Below are 20,280 nucleotides of genomic sequence, written 5' to 3'. Positions count from 1 at the left end.
CTTTCTGCTTGGAACTTTTGATGCTACCTTTTAATATGTCAACCCTACTCCAATATATTTACTCCTATTTATGGGTCATGTGTTATAGGGTTTTAAATTAATTATGGGCTTGTCCTATTACTCCCCAACTAAAATCATTGTCCAAAATAATCTTTTTACTCAACCAGTATGTATAAGGCAAAAATTGACCCCCTTAGTTAGGGGTGTTCATGGTTCGGTTTGGGTCGGTTATTGGTTAAAACCATAACCAAACCAATTTAGTCGGTTTTTAAATGTCTAAAACTATAACCAAACCAAGTAAAATAATAACCACCGGTTTGGTTATTGTCGGTTTGGTTCGGTTTGGTTCGGTTTTTCGGTTTATGACTAGCCGTGACAATTCAAATATTCTCTCTCTACATTCTTCAAATTTCTTATGAAGCTTTTTTTTCCTCATGGCCCACAAGGGTGAACTTTGCTGCATATTGAGGGAAAGACACGATGTTGGCAAATCAGGTGGACCAAACTTGCAACGCAGTTTAGATTCAAAAGAACAAGTCAAACAGAGGTTTCAAAATACAAACAACCCTTATGCTTACGACTTATTAGAGTTGGGCTTGGATTGTTGGACATATTCTTTTAAGACATGGGCCTTAAAAATAAGTAGACCAAAATTAAATTAATAATTAAAAGGTATAAAATATCTTTAATTATTTATGAAAAGCTAATATTATACATATAAATAATTATAAATTTTATGTATATAATTATCGGTTTGGTTCGGTTATTTATTCGGTTATTTTTTACTATAACCATAACCAAACCAAATATTATCAGTTTTTCAAATTTAAAACCAAACCAAACCAAACTAAACCAAATGTCAGTTATTTTATTCGATTTGGTTAAATTTTCGGTTTGGTTTTGGTTTTAACCAAAACTGTGAACAACCCTACCCTTAGTAAATTACACTATTCACCAACTCATACCTCATGTAAGTGCAAATAAAATTCCTATGACTAGACTATTCACACACTTTAAGTAAATATATTCCGAAAATTACCCATCAATTAAATCGCCGTGCCACCCACTCCGCAAGTCAAAAAAGTACGAAAGTGTATTTTAGCGAAAATGAGACCAAAAGTGCTAAACGGCCAAATGGGCCGTTACAATCCATTTCATTACAAGCCAGGAGCACGCACGACGAGTGTAGCGCTTAGCAGAAATGGAGAGAAGAAGAATGCAAAGAAATGTAAACAATGAATTAGAGGCCATTGTTACACTAAATTTGGGAGAGAAGAAAGAGCTCTTGCACTACTAGAAAGACTCAGATTACATGGGGAATTTCTTGGTGATTTTGAAGAAAATTTCGCAGGGAAATAAGTTTCCTGCGGATTTTTCGGCCACACAAAATCCATTGGAAAAAAGCTCGTGGGTAATTATTACTTGGGGATTTAGTAGTCCCCAAGTAATTTACTTGGGGATTTTGATTTTGCAGGTAAGTTACTTGCGGAATTTCTTGCCAAAAATACTAATTGTTCGGAAAAAAAAATTGGTAAAAGATCATGAAAAATGGAATTTTCTTGCGAATTTTTTCACAAGTAAATCCGCATGAAAAAATCCTAGGTAATCTGCAAGGAATTTCTTGTAAAAATTGTGGAAGAGAGGATTAATTATTATTTTAATTTCATTTATCCATATCTAATTCTTAATTTATTAACCCATCTTTAAATTTGTCATTTTAATTCTTAATTTAATTTGTCCATATTTGCTTGCTGGATATAGACATAGACCCCTCAACTGTATTTAGTAAACACCATTACCCAACCTTGGTAGCAAGTTTTGACTCTTAGAAGATGTGTACGTGCTAGTTATCTTCTCGATCGGTAGTTGTTCCCAATAAACCGCAAGTTTTGACTCTTAGAACAAGTATCACATTATTCTCTCTCATCTTTTAAATCAAAGAGGTAAAAATATTCATTTCTTTCTATAATTTTTTGTGTTAATGACACTAAAATCCAAACAAAAGTGCCACTTCAAACAAAAGGGCCACTTGAAAATTCACTTAAACTCCCAAGAAATTTATGTGGGAGTTAAATCACAGCAATAAAATATCCAAGAAATTTATTCACAGCAATAAAATCCCCAAGTAATCTCTATGGTAATAAAACTTCAGTGCCTTATGATTGATCAATAGAAAATGACGGGATCTGCAGGAAGCATAATGAAAGTCATAAATTTTGATCTCTTAATGGAAGATGTAACACGAAATGACTGAAATGGTTTTCAAAGGGGGCATGAGTAGCCGCCCCCCTTTAATTACTATTTTGTTCATTCTCACATAAAAGTGTATAAGCTTATGTACCTTTTTTATTGGTAATCTATATACTTTAATGTTCTATTTGAATGGTATCTTCAAACAAAAGGGCCACTTGAAAATCCAAGCAAAAATACCACTTGAAAATCCAAAAGGACCACTAGAAAATAAAAAAAAAAGGACCACTTGAAAATCCAAACAAAAGGACCAAATGAAAATCCACTTGAAAATCCAAAATCGTATCCGCAAGGTAAATTATTTAATTTGTATACAATCACTAATTTTTGTAACTTCTTAAAATATATAATTTCTTAAATCTCTAATGAATAATTTTCAACTAAATTCATTGTAGTAAAATCCCCAAGTAATTTCTATGGTAATAAAACTCTCAGGTAAATCTTCAAGAAATTTACCTGGAAGTTTATTCACAGCAATAAAATTTCCAAGTAATTTCTATGGTAATACAACTTTAGTGCCTTATGGTTGATCAATAGAAGATGATGGGATCTGCAGGAAGCATAAGGAAAGTCATAAATTCTGATCTCTTAAGGAAAGATGTAACACGAAATGGCTGAAATGGTTTTCAAAAGGGGGCATGCGTAGCCGTCCCCCTTTAATTTTGTTCATTCTAACATAAAGTGGATAAGCTGATATACTTTTTGAATTGGTAATCCTTAATATATACTTTAATGTTCTATTTGAGCAAATGATATCTTCAAACAAAAGGACCACTTGAAAATTCAAACAAAATGATTACTTGCAAATCCAAAAGGACCACTACTAGAAAAACTTGAATTGGTAATCCTTGATATATATTTTAATGTTCTATTTGAATGGTATCTTCAAAAAAAAGGACCACTTCAAACAAAAGGACCACTTGAAAATCCACTTAAACTCCCAAGAAATTTACGTGGGAGTTTATTCACAGAAATAAAATATCCAAGAAATTTATTCACAGCAATAAAATCCCCAAGTAATCTCTATAGTAATAAAACTTCAGTGCCTTGTGGTTCATCAATAGAAGATGACAGGATCTACAGGAAGCATAAGAAAAGTCATAAATTCTTATGTCTTAATGGAAGATGTAACACATAATGACTTCAAAGAGGCCATGCGTAGCCGCGCCCCTTTAATTACTATTTTGTTCATTCTAACATAAAAGTGAATAAGCTTATGTACTTTTTTAGAATTGGTAATTCTTGATATATATTTTAATGTTCTATTTGAATGATATCTTCAAACAAAAGGGCCACTTGAAAATCCAAACAAAAATACCACTTGAAAATCCAAAAGGACCACTAGAAAATCCAAACAAAAGGACCAATTGAAAATCCAAAATCGTATCCGCAAGGTAAATTATTTAATTTGTATACAGTCGCTAATTTTTGTAACTTCTCAAAATATATAATTTCTTAAATATCTAATGAATGATTTCCAACTAAATTCACAGCAGTAAAATCCTCAAGTAATTTCTATGGTAATAAAACTGCCGAGTAGATCTCCAAGAAATTTACCTGGGAGTTTATTCACAGCAATAAAATTCCCAAGAAATTTCTATGGCAATATAACTTCAGTGCCTTATGGTTGATCGATAAAAGATGACGGGATCTGCAGGAAGCATAAGGAAAGTCATAAATTCTGATCTCTTAAGGAAAGATGTAACACAGAATGGCTGAAATGATTCTCAAAAGGGGGCATGCGTAGCCGCCCCCCTTTAATTTTGTTCATTCTAACATAAAAGTGGATAAGCTTATGTACTTTTTGAATTGGTAATAATTGATATATACTTTAAGGTTCTATTTGAGCAAATGATATCTTCAAACAAAAGGACCACGTGAAAAATCAAACAAAATGATCACTTGAAAATCCAAAAGGACCACTTGAAAATCCAAACAAAACGACCACTTGAAAATCCACTTGAAAATTCAAAATTGTATTCACAGGTAAATTATTTAATTTGTATACAATCACTAATTTTTGTAACTTGTAAAAATATATAATTTCTTAAATCTCTAAATGGGGGCATGCGTAGCCTCCTTTAATTACAATTTAGTTCATTCTAACATAAAAGTGGATAAGCTTATGTACTTTTTGAATTGGTAATCCTTGACATATACTTTAATGTTCTATTTGAGCAAATAATATCTTCAAACAAATGGACCACTTAAAAATCCAAAATAAAGGACCACTTCAAAATCATGAAGGACCACTTGAAAATCCAAACAAGAGGACCACTTGAAAATCCAAAATCCACTTCAAACAAAAGGACCACTTGAAAATCCACTTCAAACAAAAGGACCACTTGAAAATCCACTTAAAATCCCAAGAAATTTACCTGGGAGTTTATTCACAGCAATAAAATCCCCAAGAAATTTATTCACAGCAAAATAATCCCCACGTAATCTCTATGGTAATAAAACTTCAGTGCCTTATGGTTGATCAATAGAAAATGACGGGATCTACAGGAAGCATAAGGAAAATCATAATTTCTGATCTCTTAATGGAAGATGTAACACGGAATGACTGAAATGGTTTCCAAAAGGGGGCATGCGTAGCCGCTCTCCTTTAATTACAATTTTGTTCATTCTAACATAAAAGTGGATAAGCTTATGTACTCTTTGAATTGGTAATCCTTTATATATACTTTAATGTTCTATTTGAGCAAATGATATCTTCAAACAAAAGGACCACTTGAAAATCCAAACAAAAGGACCACTTCAAACAAAAGGACCACTTGAAAATTCATTTGGAAATCCAAAATCGTATCCGCGGGTAAATTATTTAATTTGTATACAATTACTAATTTTTGTAACTTCTAAAAATATATAATTTCTTAAATCTCTAATGAATAATTTCCAACTAAATTCACAGCAATAAATCCCCAAGTAATTTCTATGGTAATAAAATTTGCAGATAAATCTCCAAGAAATAATCCCTAGCTAATTCACAGTAACGAAATTCCCAAGTAATTTCTTAGGTAATAAACTTCCCAGGTACATCCCCAAGTTATAATTCTCATCTAAATTTTCTGCAACAGAATTCCTAAGTAATTCCCTAGGTAATAAAATTCCTTGTTAAATCCCCTAGAAACAATCACTAGCTAAATTCGCAGGAACATAATCCCCAAGCAATTCCCTAGATGATAAAATCCCCAGGTAAATTCCCAACAAATAATCCCCAGGTAAATCTACAAGTACAAACACCTGGGGATTTTCCTACGATTTCACAAAGATTTTTTTTTTTTTTAGAGTTTTGGTTGTTTACCTATGGAACTACCGACGAAAATGATACTTGGGGATTATTTTTCCACATAAATCCCCGGGTAATAATATGGCGCTAAATGTACTCGCAGATTTACCTGGGGAAATCGTATCCGCAGGTAAATATTCTAGAAATTAGGAATTTTTAGATTTTCGCATGAAAATCCGCAAGAATTACATGCGAAAAAAATTCCCAGGTAAAATTCCCATGTAATTCAAGTTTTTCTAGTAGTGTTGGACTTCTTAGTCGTAGGAGTTAAAGTACTGGTTACTCACGGCCTCATTTATTTTCGTTAAGACTAAGACGTCTGAATCCGAATACACATTGAATATTAAGATGCGCGTTAAAATTTAGATGTTTGAATCTGAATATACATCAAAATATTAAGATGAATTGTATTAAAATTTGAATACTAAATAATTAAGACTCTTTGTTTACTCAACATCTAAATGTATAAAACTTGTTTTTATTTAAAAAATAGTAATAAATATAAAATTCAAATAAAATACTAAACTAATCTAATACTATATCAACAAAATATTTTTTAAAATTTATATATATGACGATTGGTGGTGGTGATGGCTAGCAGTGGTGATATTGTGTGTGTCGATTGGGGATGGTCCTGACTGATGATGGTGATTGTGGGTAGTATCTTGTGGTATAGTGGTCTGAAACGTATAGTAATGATTAACAATGATTGTTAATGGTGGATGATGGTGATAGCTAATGGCGGTAAACGATGATCGTGGTCAGCGATATATAGTGGTGACTAATGGTGGTAATTGTGATCATAGTGGATGCAATGGTGGTTGGTGGTGATAATTGCTGACTGCGGTAATTGACGGTGGTGGTGGTAGGTGGTATGTGGTGGTGATTGGCGGCGGTGCTAGTTGTGGCTGAGGATGGTGGTTGTAGGTGGTGGGTTAAAGTAGATAGATTAGTGATGAACTGTCATCTTAATTTGTAGAAATCCTTAAATAGACCTCTTAATGATATTAAGACTTTGTCATAGATCTTAATCAATCAGATCTATTCAGACCCATAAAGTGATTATAAAATAAGAAAAACAAACGCACTTAATAATGAAGATCTTAATGATTAAGATTCAGACCTAAAACTGAATTACTTAACAACTGAGATTTGAATGATTATAATTAAAAATTTCATTAAGTGTAAACAAATGAGGCCTAACTATTTATATAAACTTCTTAGTGTACATGTAAGATGTCTTATTTGATTAAAAAAAAATTGTTCACTATTTGTGTGGAGTTAAGATATACAGTAACGTCTCAATCTAAATTCTTGGTTTAATTATCCCTATATATTTCAATTCTAACATTTGCAACTTGTTGCCATTTGATGAACTTGTCAGTTGCCTTCAGCTAACACACAACTAAATATTGTAACTAGTGGATATAGACAGTACGATCGATGATTCATATTTTTGAGATTATGGAAGAAACATAACAATTGTCCCTCATCGATTAAAAAGAGAAATACTAATAAGTTTATAGGTTAAATAAGCCCTCCCACTTAACATGTTATCTTTTTTGTTGGGCTCTCCTGTTTGGTTTATAAGATCGATATCAGAGCAAGTAGATCAAGTGGGGCGATTGTTACGTGTCAACTGTCCCTCATCTTTTAAAAGAAAAATGCTACATGAATTTATAGGTTAAATGGGCTACCTAACTAACGGTCTAATCTTTTGGGTTGGGCTCTCCTATTTGATTTATGGGAACTTTCACAAATACACCTTTTCTAAAAGTAAATTATACAAACTACAATCACTTTGAATATTACATATTGTACCATCAAAGTAACTTATATGGTATACCTTAAAAGCTATCAATCCTCCCTCAATTATGACTATTCCTAAAATCTTGAATAAATAAATGGTAACGTATTAAATATAATTACTCATATTTATGGGAACTTTCACAAATACACCTTTTCTAAAAGTAAATTATACAAACTACAATCACTTTGAATATTACATATTGTACCATCAAAGTAACTTATATGGTATACCTTAAAAGCTATCAATCCTCCTTCAATTATGACTATTCCTAAAATCTTGAATAAATAAATGGTAACGTATTAAATATAATTACTCATACCCAAGATCTCTCTCTCTCCCCTAGGCTGTCGTGGGGTCACACTATGTAGGAAAGAAAAGTCAAGTTTTTATTAATATATATTTTCTAATTTAGAATGACCTTTATTATAAATAGATACTTTTCAAAGTAAAAATTGTAGACATATAGGAAATATTTGCAAATGAATATCTAGTATAAACCTTACTTGAAAAATGATTTTCCCAAAAAAAAAAAAAAGTCAGATGCAAAGGATTGTGAGCTCGTTTTTAATCCCCCCCCCCCCCCCCCCCCCTCCTTTCGATTTTTAGTCTTTTAGTTTTCACTTTGATGCAATTATCTTTTTGTGACTAAAAGAAACTATTAAGAAAAGTGCATGAATATTCATATTAATTCGTAACTATTATTCGCACTTCAGCATGAAAACTATTCGTGTAACTTCTATATCATCAAAAATAATATATCAATTATATTGTAATATTATATATGGTATATAATATCAAATATATTGTGCAATTGTATACATTATATAATATTAAGCATACTATATACAACATTTAACATTAGTATATCAACTATTTTAATGATATAAAATATATATATATAAACTCTCTCTCTCACACACAGGGGTGGATCTAGGTATAGTCCAGGGTGTTCATCCGAACCCCCTCAGTCAAAAAATTACGCTGTTTATATAGAGTCAAATTTTTATTTTATGTGTATATATTTAATACTGAACCCCCTCAACACAAACGAAAGGCGCAGCTCAGCGGCGCAGGGGGTTCAGATTCGCACAAGTTGCGCGGGTTCGAACCTGGCTGTTAGCATTTGTTTCAGCCAATGTTTTTCAGGGGTCCACCAAATGAAACGATGTAGTTTAGTAGTAAGGGGGCAGTGGGCAGTGGGCAGATCCAATTGGACTCAAATCCCTAAGCTCAAAGTCAAATACTAAATAAAAAACCACTACGTTTTCTCTCTCTTCCACTAGTTTTCTTTCTCTCTTCCTCCACTATCCTCGCCATTCTCTTTTTTTTTTTTTCTGTTCAGTTCTGTCCATTAATTTCGCCATTGCTGGCCGTCGGTCATCTCTCTGGTCTCTGTTAATGGCTTCCTCGGTAAGTTCTTAGTTCCCTTCTTTTTTCTATTTTTTTTTCTTTTCTAAAATTTTATATATTTGCTTACCCTCCCCAATCGATGATTGGAGCTTAATGCAGTCCCTTGAAGAAGCAGATTAGCAGTTTTAGTTGTTGCTTTTTTGTTTATGAATATATATATGGGAAATAGTACTAATAGAAGCTAGAGCTACAGTGTCGAGTATGATTATCCATTTTTCCATCTTTGATCATTTTGTACATGAATGAATGTATGTATGTTTTGGTGTGAAGAATGACCTTCTTGCATTTAATATTGTAGTTCCATACCTTTATCAATAATTGTAGTTTTTTTCTTGAAACTGGTAACTGTTATCAATAATTCTAGTTTCCCAAATATACATTCATAAATGAGGAGATAAATAACTCTAATATATTAACTCGATAGGATTATTAAATAAAGATTCAATCAATCTGTTACAACTAATTGTACTCTTTATATACATTGTTTATGCAACCATGTTCTTCTCTATGTTGGTTTTTACAGCTTGTTATATACAGAAGTATAAATGTTTACAACACTTTAAAATACAGTAACTTGGTAAGTCAAGGAAAAAAACTTGTCTACAAAACTATTTTTTTTTTAAGTTCTAACAACATTCTTACTTTTTACTATTCAGTCTCAACATTCAGTAAAGAAGTATTTTACCAAAGTACCGAAATCCAGTGTAGCTTCTTCTAGTCAACCTAACCAGGAAGCAAATGCCCACCATTCAGAAATACCATTACCTTCTTCTCAAGAATTTGATTTGAGTACTTTAAATTATGATCCGGGTGAAAGAACCCCAATCTTGGACTATCATCCAAACCATCGTGATGTTATTAGAAGAGCATACCTTATTAATGGTCCTTGTCAACCTCGATTGCTTCAGCATGAGTATCCTCAAACGAATATTTCTGGATCAATGCGTCGTTTTAATTCTGAATGGTTTGATGATGTATATCATGATTGGTTGGAGTATAGTGTTAGTAAAGATGCAGTCTATTGTTTGTATTGTTATCTATTTAAAGGCTACAACACTAATCAAGGTGGGGGTGAAGTATTTTCAACTATTGGGTTTAAGAGTTGGCAGAAAAAGAAGAATCTTGGAAAACATATTGGTCTACCGAACAGCCCACATAACCAGTCAAAAAAGAAATGTCAAGATTTATTGCGGGTACAACAGTCTATTCATTTTGCACTTGAGATGCAATTTAGTCAATTTAAGCATGCATATTGGGTCCGGTTAAGTGCTTCAGTTGATGTAGTAAGACTTCTTATAACTCAAGGATTGGCATTTCGAGGTCATGATGAATCTAAATCATCACTTAGTAGGGGTAATTTTCTTCAAATTCTCTCATGGTATGCGAAAACGTGTGATAATATTCGTGATTATGTACTAGAACATGCTCCTCAAAATGATCAAATGACTTCTCCAATAATTCAGAAAGATATTGTCAGGGCTTGTAAGATAGAAACAATTAAAGCTATTCTTGAGGAATTAAATGGTGACTACTTTTCTTTACTAGTTGATGAGTCTTTTGATGTGTCACGCAAGGAGCAAATGGCTATTGTCTTACGATATATTGATAGAAATGGATTTGTGATGGAGCGGCTTCTTGACATTGTTCATGTTCAAGATACTAGTGCTTTATCTCTAAAGAGGGCAATTGCTAATTTACTTGCTCAACATTCCTTAAGTCTATCATATGTGCGTGGACAATGTTATGATGGGGCAAGCAATATGCAAGGTGAATTCAATGGCCTTAAAATGTTGATTAGGCAAGAAAGTAGATCGGCCCATTCCATTCATTGTTTTGCTCATCAACTTCAACTAACTCTTGTTGCGGTCTCGAAAAAATGTATTCAAGTGGGAAAACTTGTAGTATTAGTTTCAAATATTTTGAATGTATTGGGATCTTCTTTTAAGCGTATGGATGAATTTCGAGATTCTCAAAAAGAAAGAATTCAAGAGGCATTAGATTTGGGTGAGCTTACAACCGGTAGGGGCTTGAATCAAGAACTCGGTCTTTCAAGAGCTTGTGATACGCGTTGGGGATCTCATTTTAAATCTTTCAACAATTTTATTCTTATGTTTGGCTCTATTCTTAATGTTCTTGAATCACTTGTTCTTGATGCACGATTATTGGATGAAAGAGCCAAGGCAATGGGATATCTTGAAGCTTGTCGAACATATGAGGTTGCGTTCATGTTGCATTTGATGAGTGATGTTTTAGCAATCACAAATGAGCTTAATAAATGCTTACAAAAAAAGGAGCAAGATTTGGCAAATGCCATGCTACTTGTTGAAGTAGCAAAAATAAAGTTGCAAGCGTATAGGGATGAAGAATGGGATTCTCTTATTGCTAGGGTGTCTTTATTTAATTTGTATCAAGCATGACATTTTGGTACCTAACTTTGAGGAGCCATATGTTAGCTCTTTAAGATCACAAAGGAGACTTGGTGACAATACAGTCTCACATCATTATCGTGTTGAGGTATTTTGCAATATTATTGATTGGCAACTTCAAGAACTTAAAGATCGTTTTGGCGAAGCGACGACTGATTTGCTTCATGGAATTTCTTGTTTGAATCCAATTGACTCATTTTCAAGTTTTGACATCAGGAAAATAATGAAAATGGCTAAATTATATCCTGATGACTTTAATGAATTCAATATAGGTTCTCTTGAGAATCAACTTGCAAGTTACATTGTTGATGTTCGTGATGTTGATGAAAGGTTCTCTAATCTAAAAGGGCTTTGTGATCTTTCAAAAAAATTAGTACAAACAAAGAAGCATTCAAATTATCCTCTTGTATTCCGCTTAGTGAAACTTGCTTTGCTTCTGTCGGTTGCCACAGCATCCGTTGAAAGAGCCTTTTCAGCAATGAAGTTTATCAAGAATGACTTGCGGAGTCAAATGAGTGATGATTTTTTTAGTGGTTGTTTGGTGCCTTATCTAGAAAAAGATATATTTGATAATGTTTCTAATGATGTTGTTATTAAGACATTTCAAGATATGAAACCTCGTAGAGTACAATTGTAAAACTCCATGGTTCGTATGTAGTCTAACTTAGTTTCCTTGTTTTTGCTTCAAAAGCTCACAAGCTTTTGCTTTTGTAATATGGCATCTTCAAGTTGCCTTTGTTAATGGAAACTTCTTACCTTATTAGCTTTTGCTTAGTTTGTTAGCCTTTATTGAGGCATTTTATTGTGACTTGGGAAGCTATTAATTATTGTTTCTCGTCGCATATCTATTGGACTTTTATGTCCTGTCTTGTGCTTGGTTTTTCGTAGAAGTAATTGGTTTTGTTGGGCTGCTTTACTTTGTTAGTTTTTACTTAGTTTATGATGCTTTCAGATTGGAAAAAATAAATTTTCTTTTTGAAAATTCTACATGGATGATGAATATTGAACTTTGATCCGACCCGTTTTTTTTCCTGATCCGACTTGCTCTATTGCCAATACTAGCGTGCTTATTTTATTTTTTTGGGAATGATAGCATGCTACAGTACAAATACATGTAGACCCAAAGACATCCAGATATAGCCATTTACAACACTCCCCCTCGGATGTCCATGCATATTAAAAATTCTAGTGAAAGAAAAGTACTATACATAGTTATTTGTAATACGCCTTGCTTGCTGCCTCATTAAAAACCTTACCAGGAAAAATCAGTGGGACAAAACCTTGGTTAAGGGAAAAAGAGTGCAACGCGTATTTACTCCCCTGTTGGCAACATCACTTAATGTCTCGAAGACAACACCTTCCAATCTTGTATATTAGTTTCTCAAATGTTGAGGTTGGTAATGCCTTAGTGAACATATCTGCTAAGTTATCACTTGAGCGAACTTGTTGAACATCTATTTCACCCTTCTTTTGAAGATTATGAGTAAAAAAGAATTTTGGTGAAATATGTTTTGTTCTGTCTCCTTTAATGTAACCTCCTCTTAGTTAAGCTATGCATGTAGCATTATCTTCGTATAATGTTGTTGAAATATTCCTCTTCAAAGTAAGGCCACATGTTTCTTGATATGTTGAGTTATTGATCTCAACCAAACGCATTTTCGACTTGCTTCATGAATGGCTATTATCTCTGCATGATTTGAAGAAGTAGTAATCCTAGTTTGTTTTGTTGAACGCCATGATATAGTTGTACCTCCACATGTAAATAAATAACCTGTCTGGGATCGACCTTTATGTGGATCGGACAAATATCCTGCATCTGCATAACCAATTAGTTGTGAATTGGATTCATTTCAATAAAACAACCCCATATCAATGGTCCCTCGGAGGTATCTGAATATATGCTTAATACCATTCCAGTGTCTTCTTGTTGGGAAAGAACTAAATCTTGCTAATAAGCTTACAAAGAAAGCTATATCTGGTCGAGAGTTATTGGCAAGATACATTAATGCCCCAATTGCACTCAAATGTGGTATTTCAGCACGAAGAAGTTCTTCATCATTTTCATAAGGTCGAAATGGATCTTTATTAATATCAAGTGATCTCACAACCATTGGGGTACTCAATGGATGTGCTTTATCCATGTAAAATCTCTTTAAAATATTTTCAGTATATGTTGATTGATGGACAAATGTTCCATTTGTAAAATGCTCAATTTGTAGACCAAGACAGAATTTTGTTTTTTCAAGGTCTTTCATTTCAAATTTCCTTTTTCAAACATTCTACTGCCTTTGGAAGCTCTTCAGGAGTTCCAATAATATTCAAGTCATTAACATATACAGCTATTATGACAAATTCTGATCTAGACCTTTTCATAAAGACACAAGGACAAATTGGGTCATTTTTATACCCTTCTTTCAATAGGTATTCGCTAAGGCGATTATACCACATGCACCATGATTGTTTTAATCTGTATAAAGATTTCTGAAGCTTTATTGAATAATTTTCCCGGGAATCTTTATATGCTTCGGGCATTTTGAATCCTTCAGGGATTTTCATAAAAATATCATTGTCCAGTGAGCCATATAAATAGGTTGTGACAACATCCATCAAATGCATATCAAGTTTTTCCTGAACTGCCAAATTTACAAGATATCTGAAGGTGATTGTATCCACCACAGGAGAATATGTCTCCATATAATCAATGTCAGGTCTTTGCGAAAATCCTTGTGCCACAAGTCGTGCTTTATATCTTACGACTTCATTTTTCTCATTTCTTTTTCGCACAAAAACCCATTTGTACCCCCACTGGCTTTACACCTTCAGGTGTTCGAACTATTGATCCGAAAACTTCGCGTTTTTCAAGCAAAGCTAATTCAACTTGAATTGCATCTTTCCATTTTGGCCAATCATTTCTCTATCTACATTCCTCGACAGATTTTGGTTCAAGATCCTCACTTTGTTGCATTATTTCAAAAACAACATTATAGGCAAAAACATTATCGACAATTATATCATTTCGGTTCCACATTTTTCCTGAGGAGAAATAACTTATTGAGATCTCTTCATTTTCATTATTTTCAGATACTTGAACCTCTTCCGAGGTTTTATCAGTTGTTATGTCTCGTTTCTCTTCTTGAGCAACCGCCTCCATATTATTATCATTTTGATTATTTGCTCCTTTTCTTTTTCGAGGATTTTTATCTTTGGAACCGATCGGTCTACCACGTTTTAAATGTGGTTTAGACTCATTTGACTTAATTGATTGTCCTACCGGGACATCAACTCGAATTGGAGCATTAGCAGCTGGAATATGAGATTTAGTAATCCTTGATAGGTCAGTGAACGCATCTGGCAGTTGTTTTGCAATATTTTACAAATAGATTATCTTTTGAACTTCAAGTTCACTTTGATTTGTACGAGGACCTAAATGAGATAATGATATTGCATTCTAATTTATCTCCTTTTTCAGCTGCTTATTTTCTCCCCCTAATGCTGAGTATATTGATTCATCAAAATGGCAATCAACAAATCTTGCCGTAAATAAATCTCCAGTCATAGGTTTCAAATATTTTATAATAGAAGGAGATTCATACCCAACATATATCCCCAACCTTCTTTGGGGACCCATCTTTGTGCGTTGTGGTGAGCTAATAGATCATGTGAGCCAGCCATGATCACTAAACTCACCAAACCAGCAGCATATGCAAATTTGAATCATAGGTTTCTATATGCTTAAGGAAAATGGGATTTGCAGAGTAGAATACGAAAGTTTATTTATATACAATGGAAAGCCCCTATGAGCTATTGGAACATATACCGCACATCCAAATATTCTGAGATGGGAAATATTCGGCTCCTGACCAAAAGCCAGTTGTAATGGAGAGACTTTATGATAACTTGTGGGCCTAATCCGCACAAGGATTACTGCATGCAAAATAGCATGACCCCATACCGAAATGGGAAGTTTTGTTCTCATAAGCATTGGTCTAGCAATTAATTGGAAGTGTTTGATTAATGATTCTGCTAGACCATTTTGAGTATGAACATGAGCAACCGGATGCTCAACTGTTATCCCAGTTGATATACAATAATCATTAAAAGCTTGGGATGTAAACTCACCAGCATTATCGAGGTGAATTGTCTTAATTGCAAAATTTGGAAATTGTGCTCTTAATCTTATTATTTGAGCAAGTAATCTCGCAAATGCCAAATTGCGAGTTGATAACTATTACACCTCGATTTTTTTTTGCGTCGTTTGTGTTGGAAGTAAACTAACGTAAGCTCGGAGAGGTCATGGAACCCTTATAAGGTTAAGGAATACTCTTAACAAGTGTTAAGCAAGTATCTAAAGGTTCCGGGATCAAGCAAATCGAAGAAAATAAGTTTGACAAAAATTTGGAAAAAGTTGGCAGGATTTTGGACAGAAATTTTGGGTCAACTTGAGAGGGGTATATCTCTAGGTATATCAGGAGTTTTGAGGTGGTTCAAGAGCCTAAAATGAAATTCGTCGAGTCTACGCAACAAACCGTTCATTAATACGACATCGAAGTAGGGAGTTATGGGCATTTTAAAACGGACTGCCAGAAGCCGCGAATCTACACGAAAATTCTAGAAACCTCTTAAAAGGTCCACTAAATTCGGGCCACTAGCCCAAGCCGAATTGGGCTGCTATATATATCCCTTTAAGTCATCTAAATCACCAAACTTCTCACCATTTCTTATCTCCACCCTTCTCTAGAGCCTTCCACACTTATCTCCCCATCATAAGAGATTTATTGAGGATTCTACAACATTCCACAACCTTCCATACCATTGAAAGAAAAGATCAAACATCAAAACCTTAAGATAATCTATGGAAGATGATTATTCTTGTTTCTCTTCAATGTTGTGATGAACTTGCGCTTGGGAGAAGTTGAGTGAGGTGAAATTCTTCCATTATAAGGTATGTTCCCCATCTTATCTATATGATTGAGTTGGTTTAAAGGTTTAATAACTCTTGAAAAGGAAAAGAATCAAAGTGGAGAAGTCACAAAGTATTGAATTGAAGATGATGACTATGGGATGAATTTGAAAGGAGATTTTGGATTAATTTGAGATTAAATTGAATATAATTCTTTGATTATGGTATTGTGGATATTGTTATGGTTGGTTAACGAATTTGGAAAAACATCGTGTGGGATGTTTTATGGAGTATATTGGTGTTGGTGATAATGTTGATGATATTAGTGTTGCTATTGTTGTTGTTTTGTTGGTATTGTGATTTCGAGTTAGGGATATAAACAGTGGAGATGCTGCCTGAATTTTGGCAGATTCTAAAGGGGCTTAATTTGAAGACTTAAGATAAGCATATGACGATAAGCCTAACAGTAATATGAATTCTCTTGAATGTAGATTTACGAGCTTAGAAGGATAAGCGTTAAGTAGTAGGAGACCAAAAAAAGGTATGTAAGGCTAAACTCTTTCTTTCTAAAGGCATGATTCTTTTCTTATGAACCCATACATGTCTTCCATAACATTCTTATTCCCAAAATTTAGAAGTTCATGATTCTTAGAGTTTCTTATGATGCTAAAGATAAGTATGTTCCATGATGATAATGATGATTCCATTTTTTAAGATTCTAAAGCTTATGGATTTGATGCTATTATGAGATTATTGAGCTTATTTCATAATTTTCTTGATTTTATTCATTGTTGTTGATCTCACCTTATAATAATTGTTCCTTCAAGGTGATATATAGCGATGATGATTGTTCTATAAGATAATCGGAGGTTATCGACCTTACATCACTCCAATAGAGTTGTAGCTTTTATTTGGGCTCTCATGCATGCTTTACGTGTGTATATATATATGTGTGTATATATGTGTGTGTGTGTGTGTGTGTGTGTGCGTGCGTGCGTGTGTGTGTGTGTGTGTATAATTACACCGGGCCTAGTTGGCCGAGCAGACACCACTACGGTGGGCGTAATGGGCGACTTATGGATAATGATAATAACACCGTGCCTATATGGCACAGGCAGTCACCACTAATGGACGGCGTGAGATGGATTACCCCGGATGCGGGAAGCCCGGACGCTGGCTAATGATGATAACACCGTGCCTATATGGTCGGGCAGCATAACACCGTACCTATATGGTCAGGCAATTTACTTACTTACTTATATATATATATATATATATATATATATATATATATATATTTATAATGTTGATTTAAAAAGTTAAAGTCGGCATGCATGGTATCCACCTAAAAAGGTAATCAAATATACAGGTTATCTCTTTATCTCATGCTTCTTATTTCTTGTTTATGTTGTTATTCATGCCTTACATGCTCAGTATACTGTTCGTACTGACGTCCCTTCTTATGGAGGCTGCACTCATGCCCGCGGGTAGGCAGGGAGACGGATCCGATCCGTAGGTGCTTTATCAGCGGATTTCCAGGAGGACTCCACTTACTTCGAAGCTGCAGTCTATTGGTATTGGTCTTCATGGTCACTTGTATTCTATGTAGAGGCTCGTAGACATGTGTGTAAAGTTAGACGTTTCATAACCCTACCGGTTCATATTGTTGTCTAATATTTTAGTAGCCTTGTCAGCTGGTGATGATGGACATAATTGTTGAAGATTATATAGAGATGTGTCTTTATGTTGTGATATATGTCCTTACAGATTATGATATCCATAAGCTATCTTTATGGTCCACCCAGAAATGATTATGAGATGCATGTTTAGAGGTTCTCGGTGTGTTAGCTCTGGGTGCCCGTCATGGCCCTCTGGTTGGGTCATGACGATAACAAACACACATGTGACCATCTTGTAGATGCATCTATTAAAATCATATAATATTTAAATGGTCCACATGGTGGGTGAATGGGCCCACATATATCACCTTGTATACATTCCAGAAATGCAGGGGATTCAACCCCAACTTTAATTACTGATGGTCTAGTAATTAATTTTCCTTGAGAACATGCAGCACAAGAGAATTCCTTGAATTGAAAAATCTTTTGGTTCTTCAAAGAGTGCCCGTATGAATTCTCAATTATTTTGCGCATCATATTAGAACCGGGATGGCCCAACCGGTCATGCCAAATAATAAAATCATTTGAAAGAAGTTTACTATGGCATGTGTTTCAACCATGCTAATACTTGTGTAGTATAAGCCGGAAGAAAGAGCAAGTAATTTTTCGAGCACATATTTCTTACCCGACATCATTGTAGTAACATAAAGATATTCGATCTTTTCAGCATTTGTAGTCTCAATATGATAGCCATTTTGGCGAATGTCTTTGAAACTTAGTAGGTTTCTTTGAGACTTACTACAATATAATGCTTCGTTAATTGCCAAATTTGTTCCTCCGGATAATAATAAATTAGCTTTTCCGGAGCCTTCAATTAATCTTGTACTTTCAGATATTGTATTAACATTGGCTTCTTTCATCATCAAATAAGAGAAGTATTTCTTATCTCTTAAAATAGTGTGTGTTGTAGCACTATCTATAAGACATATATCATCGTAATTGATCTTGGGTCCAACTGATGACTGGGGAATTTCCATATTCTTTCATAAAAATAAAAGGTACATTATAAGAAATGTGAGAACCAACTTTAGGAAACTACACTAGTGATGAAGAAACTAGTAAGACATGATATTTTAGGAAATACACCTAAGAAAAATAAACTAGTGATAAACATAAAAGTAAACAACAATTTTTCTCATAGTACTATTCCCCAGTGAGATAATCAGTTCTTCAGTCAATTTCATCATAGAAGTCTCCAGCTTCTAAATGAGTAATATTTGAGAGGCTTTTAAAATCATCATCTTTATAAGCAAGATTTGCCTCAATATCATCATGTTTGTTTGAGGGAGCTGCTTCATCATCATTATTATGAAAGGTCAAGTGTGCTTCCACTTTATTTTCTCTCCCTTTGAGAGAGGCCTGATAAAGCATGACAAAATGATCGGGCGTATGACAAATACGTGCCCAATGACCTTTCATACCACATCGGTGGCACATATTAACTTCACCTCTTGAAGGATTATTTTGAGAACCCTTATTGGTCTCTTGTTTATTCTCACCATGCTGACGATAATTATGACGTCCCTTTTCACGTCCACGACCACGACCATGGCCACGACCACAGTAATTATTTTGCCTTCGTTCAGGCTTATCATAACCTGTTACTGCATTCACTTCAGGGAATGGAGCAGACCCAGTGGGACGGGATTCATGATTTTTCATTAATAGAGTATTATTCTGCTCAGCCGCAAGTAGGCATGAAATTAAATCAGCATACTTTTTGAACCCCTTTTCACGGTATTGTTGTTTTAGCAACACATTTGAAGCATGAAGAGTGGTAAAAGTTTTCTCCAGTAAGTGCTCATCAGTGTTCGTCTCTCCACACAATTTTAATGCAGAACTTACTTGATGGACAACAGAATTATAATCAGTTATAGTTTTAAAATCTTGGAGTCGGAGATGCATCCAGTCATATCGAGCTTTTGGTAATACCGTCAATTTTAGGTGTTCATATCTATCCTTCAAATTATTCCACAATTCAAGTGGATCTTTCACAGTTAAATATTCAGTTTTTAATAATTCATAGAGATGATGACGAAGGAAAATCGTAGCCTTGGCTTTATCTTGACTTGATGATTCATTTCCCTGTTTAATAGTATCCCCAAGACCTTTAGCCTCAAGGTGAATTTTAGCATCAAGGACCCATGATAAATAATTGTTTCTGATAATGTCAAGTGCCACAAATTCAAGCTTTGATAAGTTCGACATAGTAGCTATCATAGAAGATAAACGAGTTAGTTAAATACTTTTGGAGATATTAATTAGACTACATATATTAATTAAACCATACCAATAGAGGAGTATATCTATAACTTTAGAGTGAACAGTAATTGTCCCCAAGCATCCAAAAGTGGGAACTATTCCTTGATAACTGTTCGTTAGGGACATCAAGATTTTAACAGTGTTTCAGAATAAGAGCCCGTTTGGATTGGCTTATAAGTTGGCTTATAAGCTGTTTTCAGCTTTTTTGAGTGTTTGGCTGGCCAGCTTAAAGTCATTTTATGCTTAAAATA

General features: G+C 34.1%; 2 protein-coding genes across 2 annotated transcripts; one reads left to right on the top strand and one right to left on the bottom strand.

Annotated features, from left to right (window-relative positions):
• Window positions 1-6,280: 6,280 nt before the first annotated feature.
• LOC132637783 (uncharacterized) lies at window positions 6,281-11,556 on the top strand. The gene is made up of 2 exons (XM_060354819.1): window positions 6,281-6,362; window positions 9,387-11,556. Exons 1-2 carry the CDS (start codon window positions 6,281-6,283, stop codon window positions 11,177-11,179), a joined length of 1,875 nt encoding a protein of 624 aa, XP_060210802.1. The 3' UTR covers window positions 11,180-11,556.
• Window positions 11,557-18,937: 7,381 nt separating this feature from the next.
• On the bottom strand, window positions 18,938-19,975 carry LOC132637781 (uncharacterized). Its single transcript, XM_060354818.1, has one exon. It carries the CDS (start codon window positions 19,973-19,975, stop codon window positions 18,938-18,940), a length of 1,038 nt encoding a protein of 345 aa, XP_060210801.1.
• Window positions 19,976-20,280: the final 305 nt, after the last annotated feature.

Source organism: Lycium barbarum, chromosome 4 (genome assembly GCF_019175385.1).
Source record: "Lycium barbarum isolate Lr01 chromosome 4, ASM1917538v2, whole genome shotgun sequence".
Taxonomy (NCBI): domain Eukaryota; kingdom Viridiplantae; phylum Streptophyta; class Magnoliopsida; order Solanales; family Solanaceae; genus Lycium; species Lycium barbarum.
This window is presented reverse-complemented; position numbering and strand designations above follow the sequence as displayed.

What these genes read in the sequence shown, in the direction of transcription:
- LOC132637783 (XM_060354819.1), top strand. Translation starts at nt 6,281, where the DNA reads ATGGCGGTAAACGATGATCGTGGTCAGCGATATATAGTGGTGACTAAT. An exon ending in TCATAGTGGATGCAATGGTG is followed by an intron (nt 6,363 to 9,386) that starts GTTGGTGGTGAT and finishes TTTTTTTTTAAG; the next exon opens with TTCTAACAACATTCTTACTT.
- LOC132637781 (XM_060354818.1), bottom strand. Translation starts at nt 19,975, where the DNA reads ATGTCGAACTTATCAAAGCTTGAATTTGTGGCACTTGACATTATCAGA.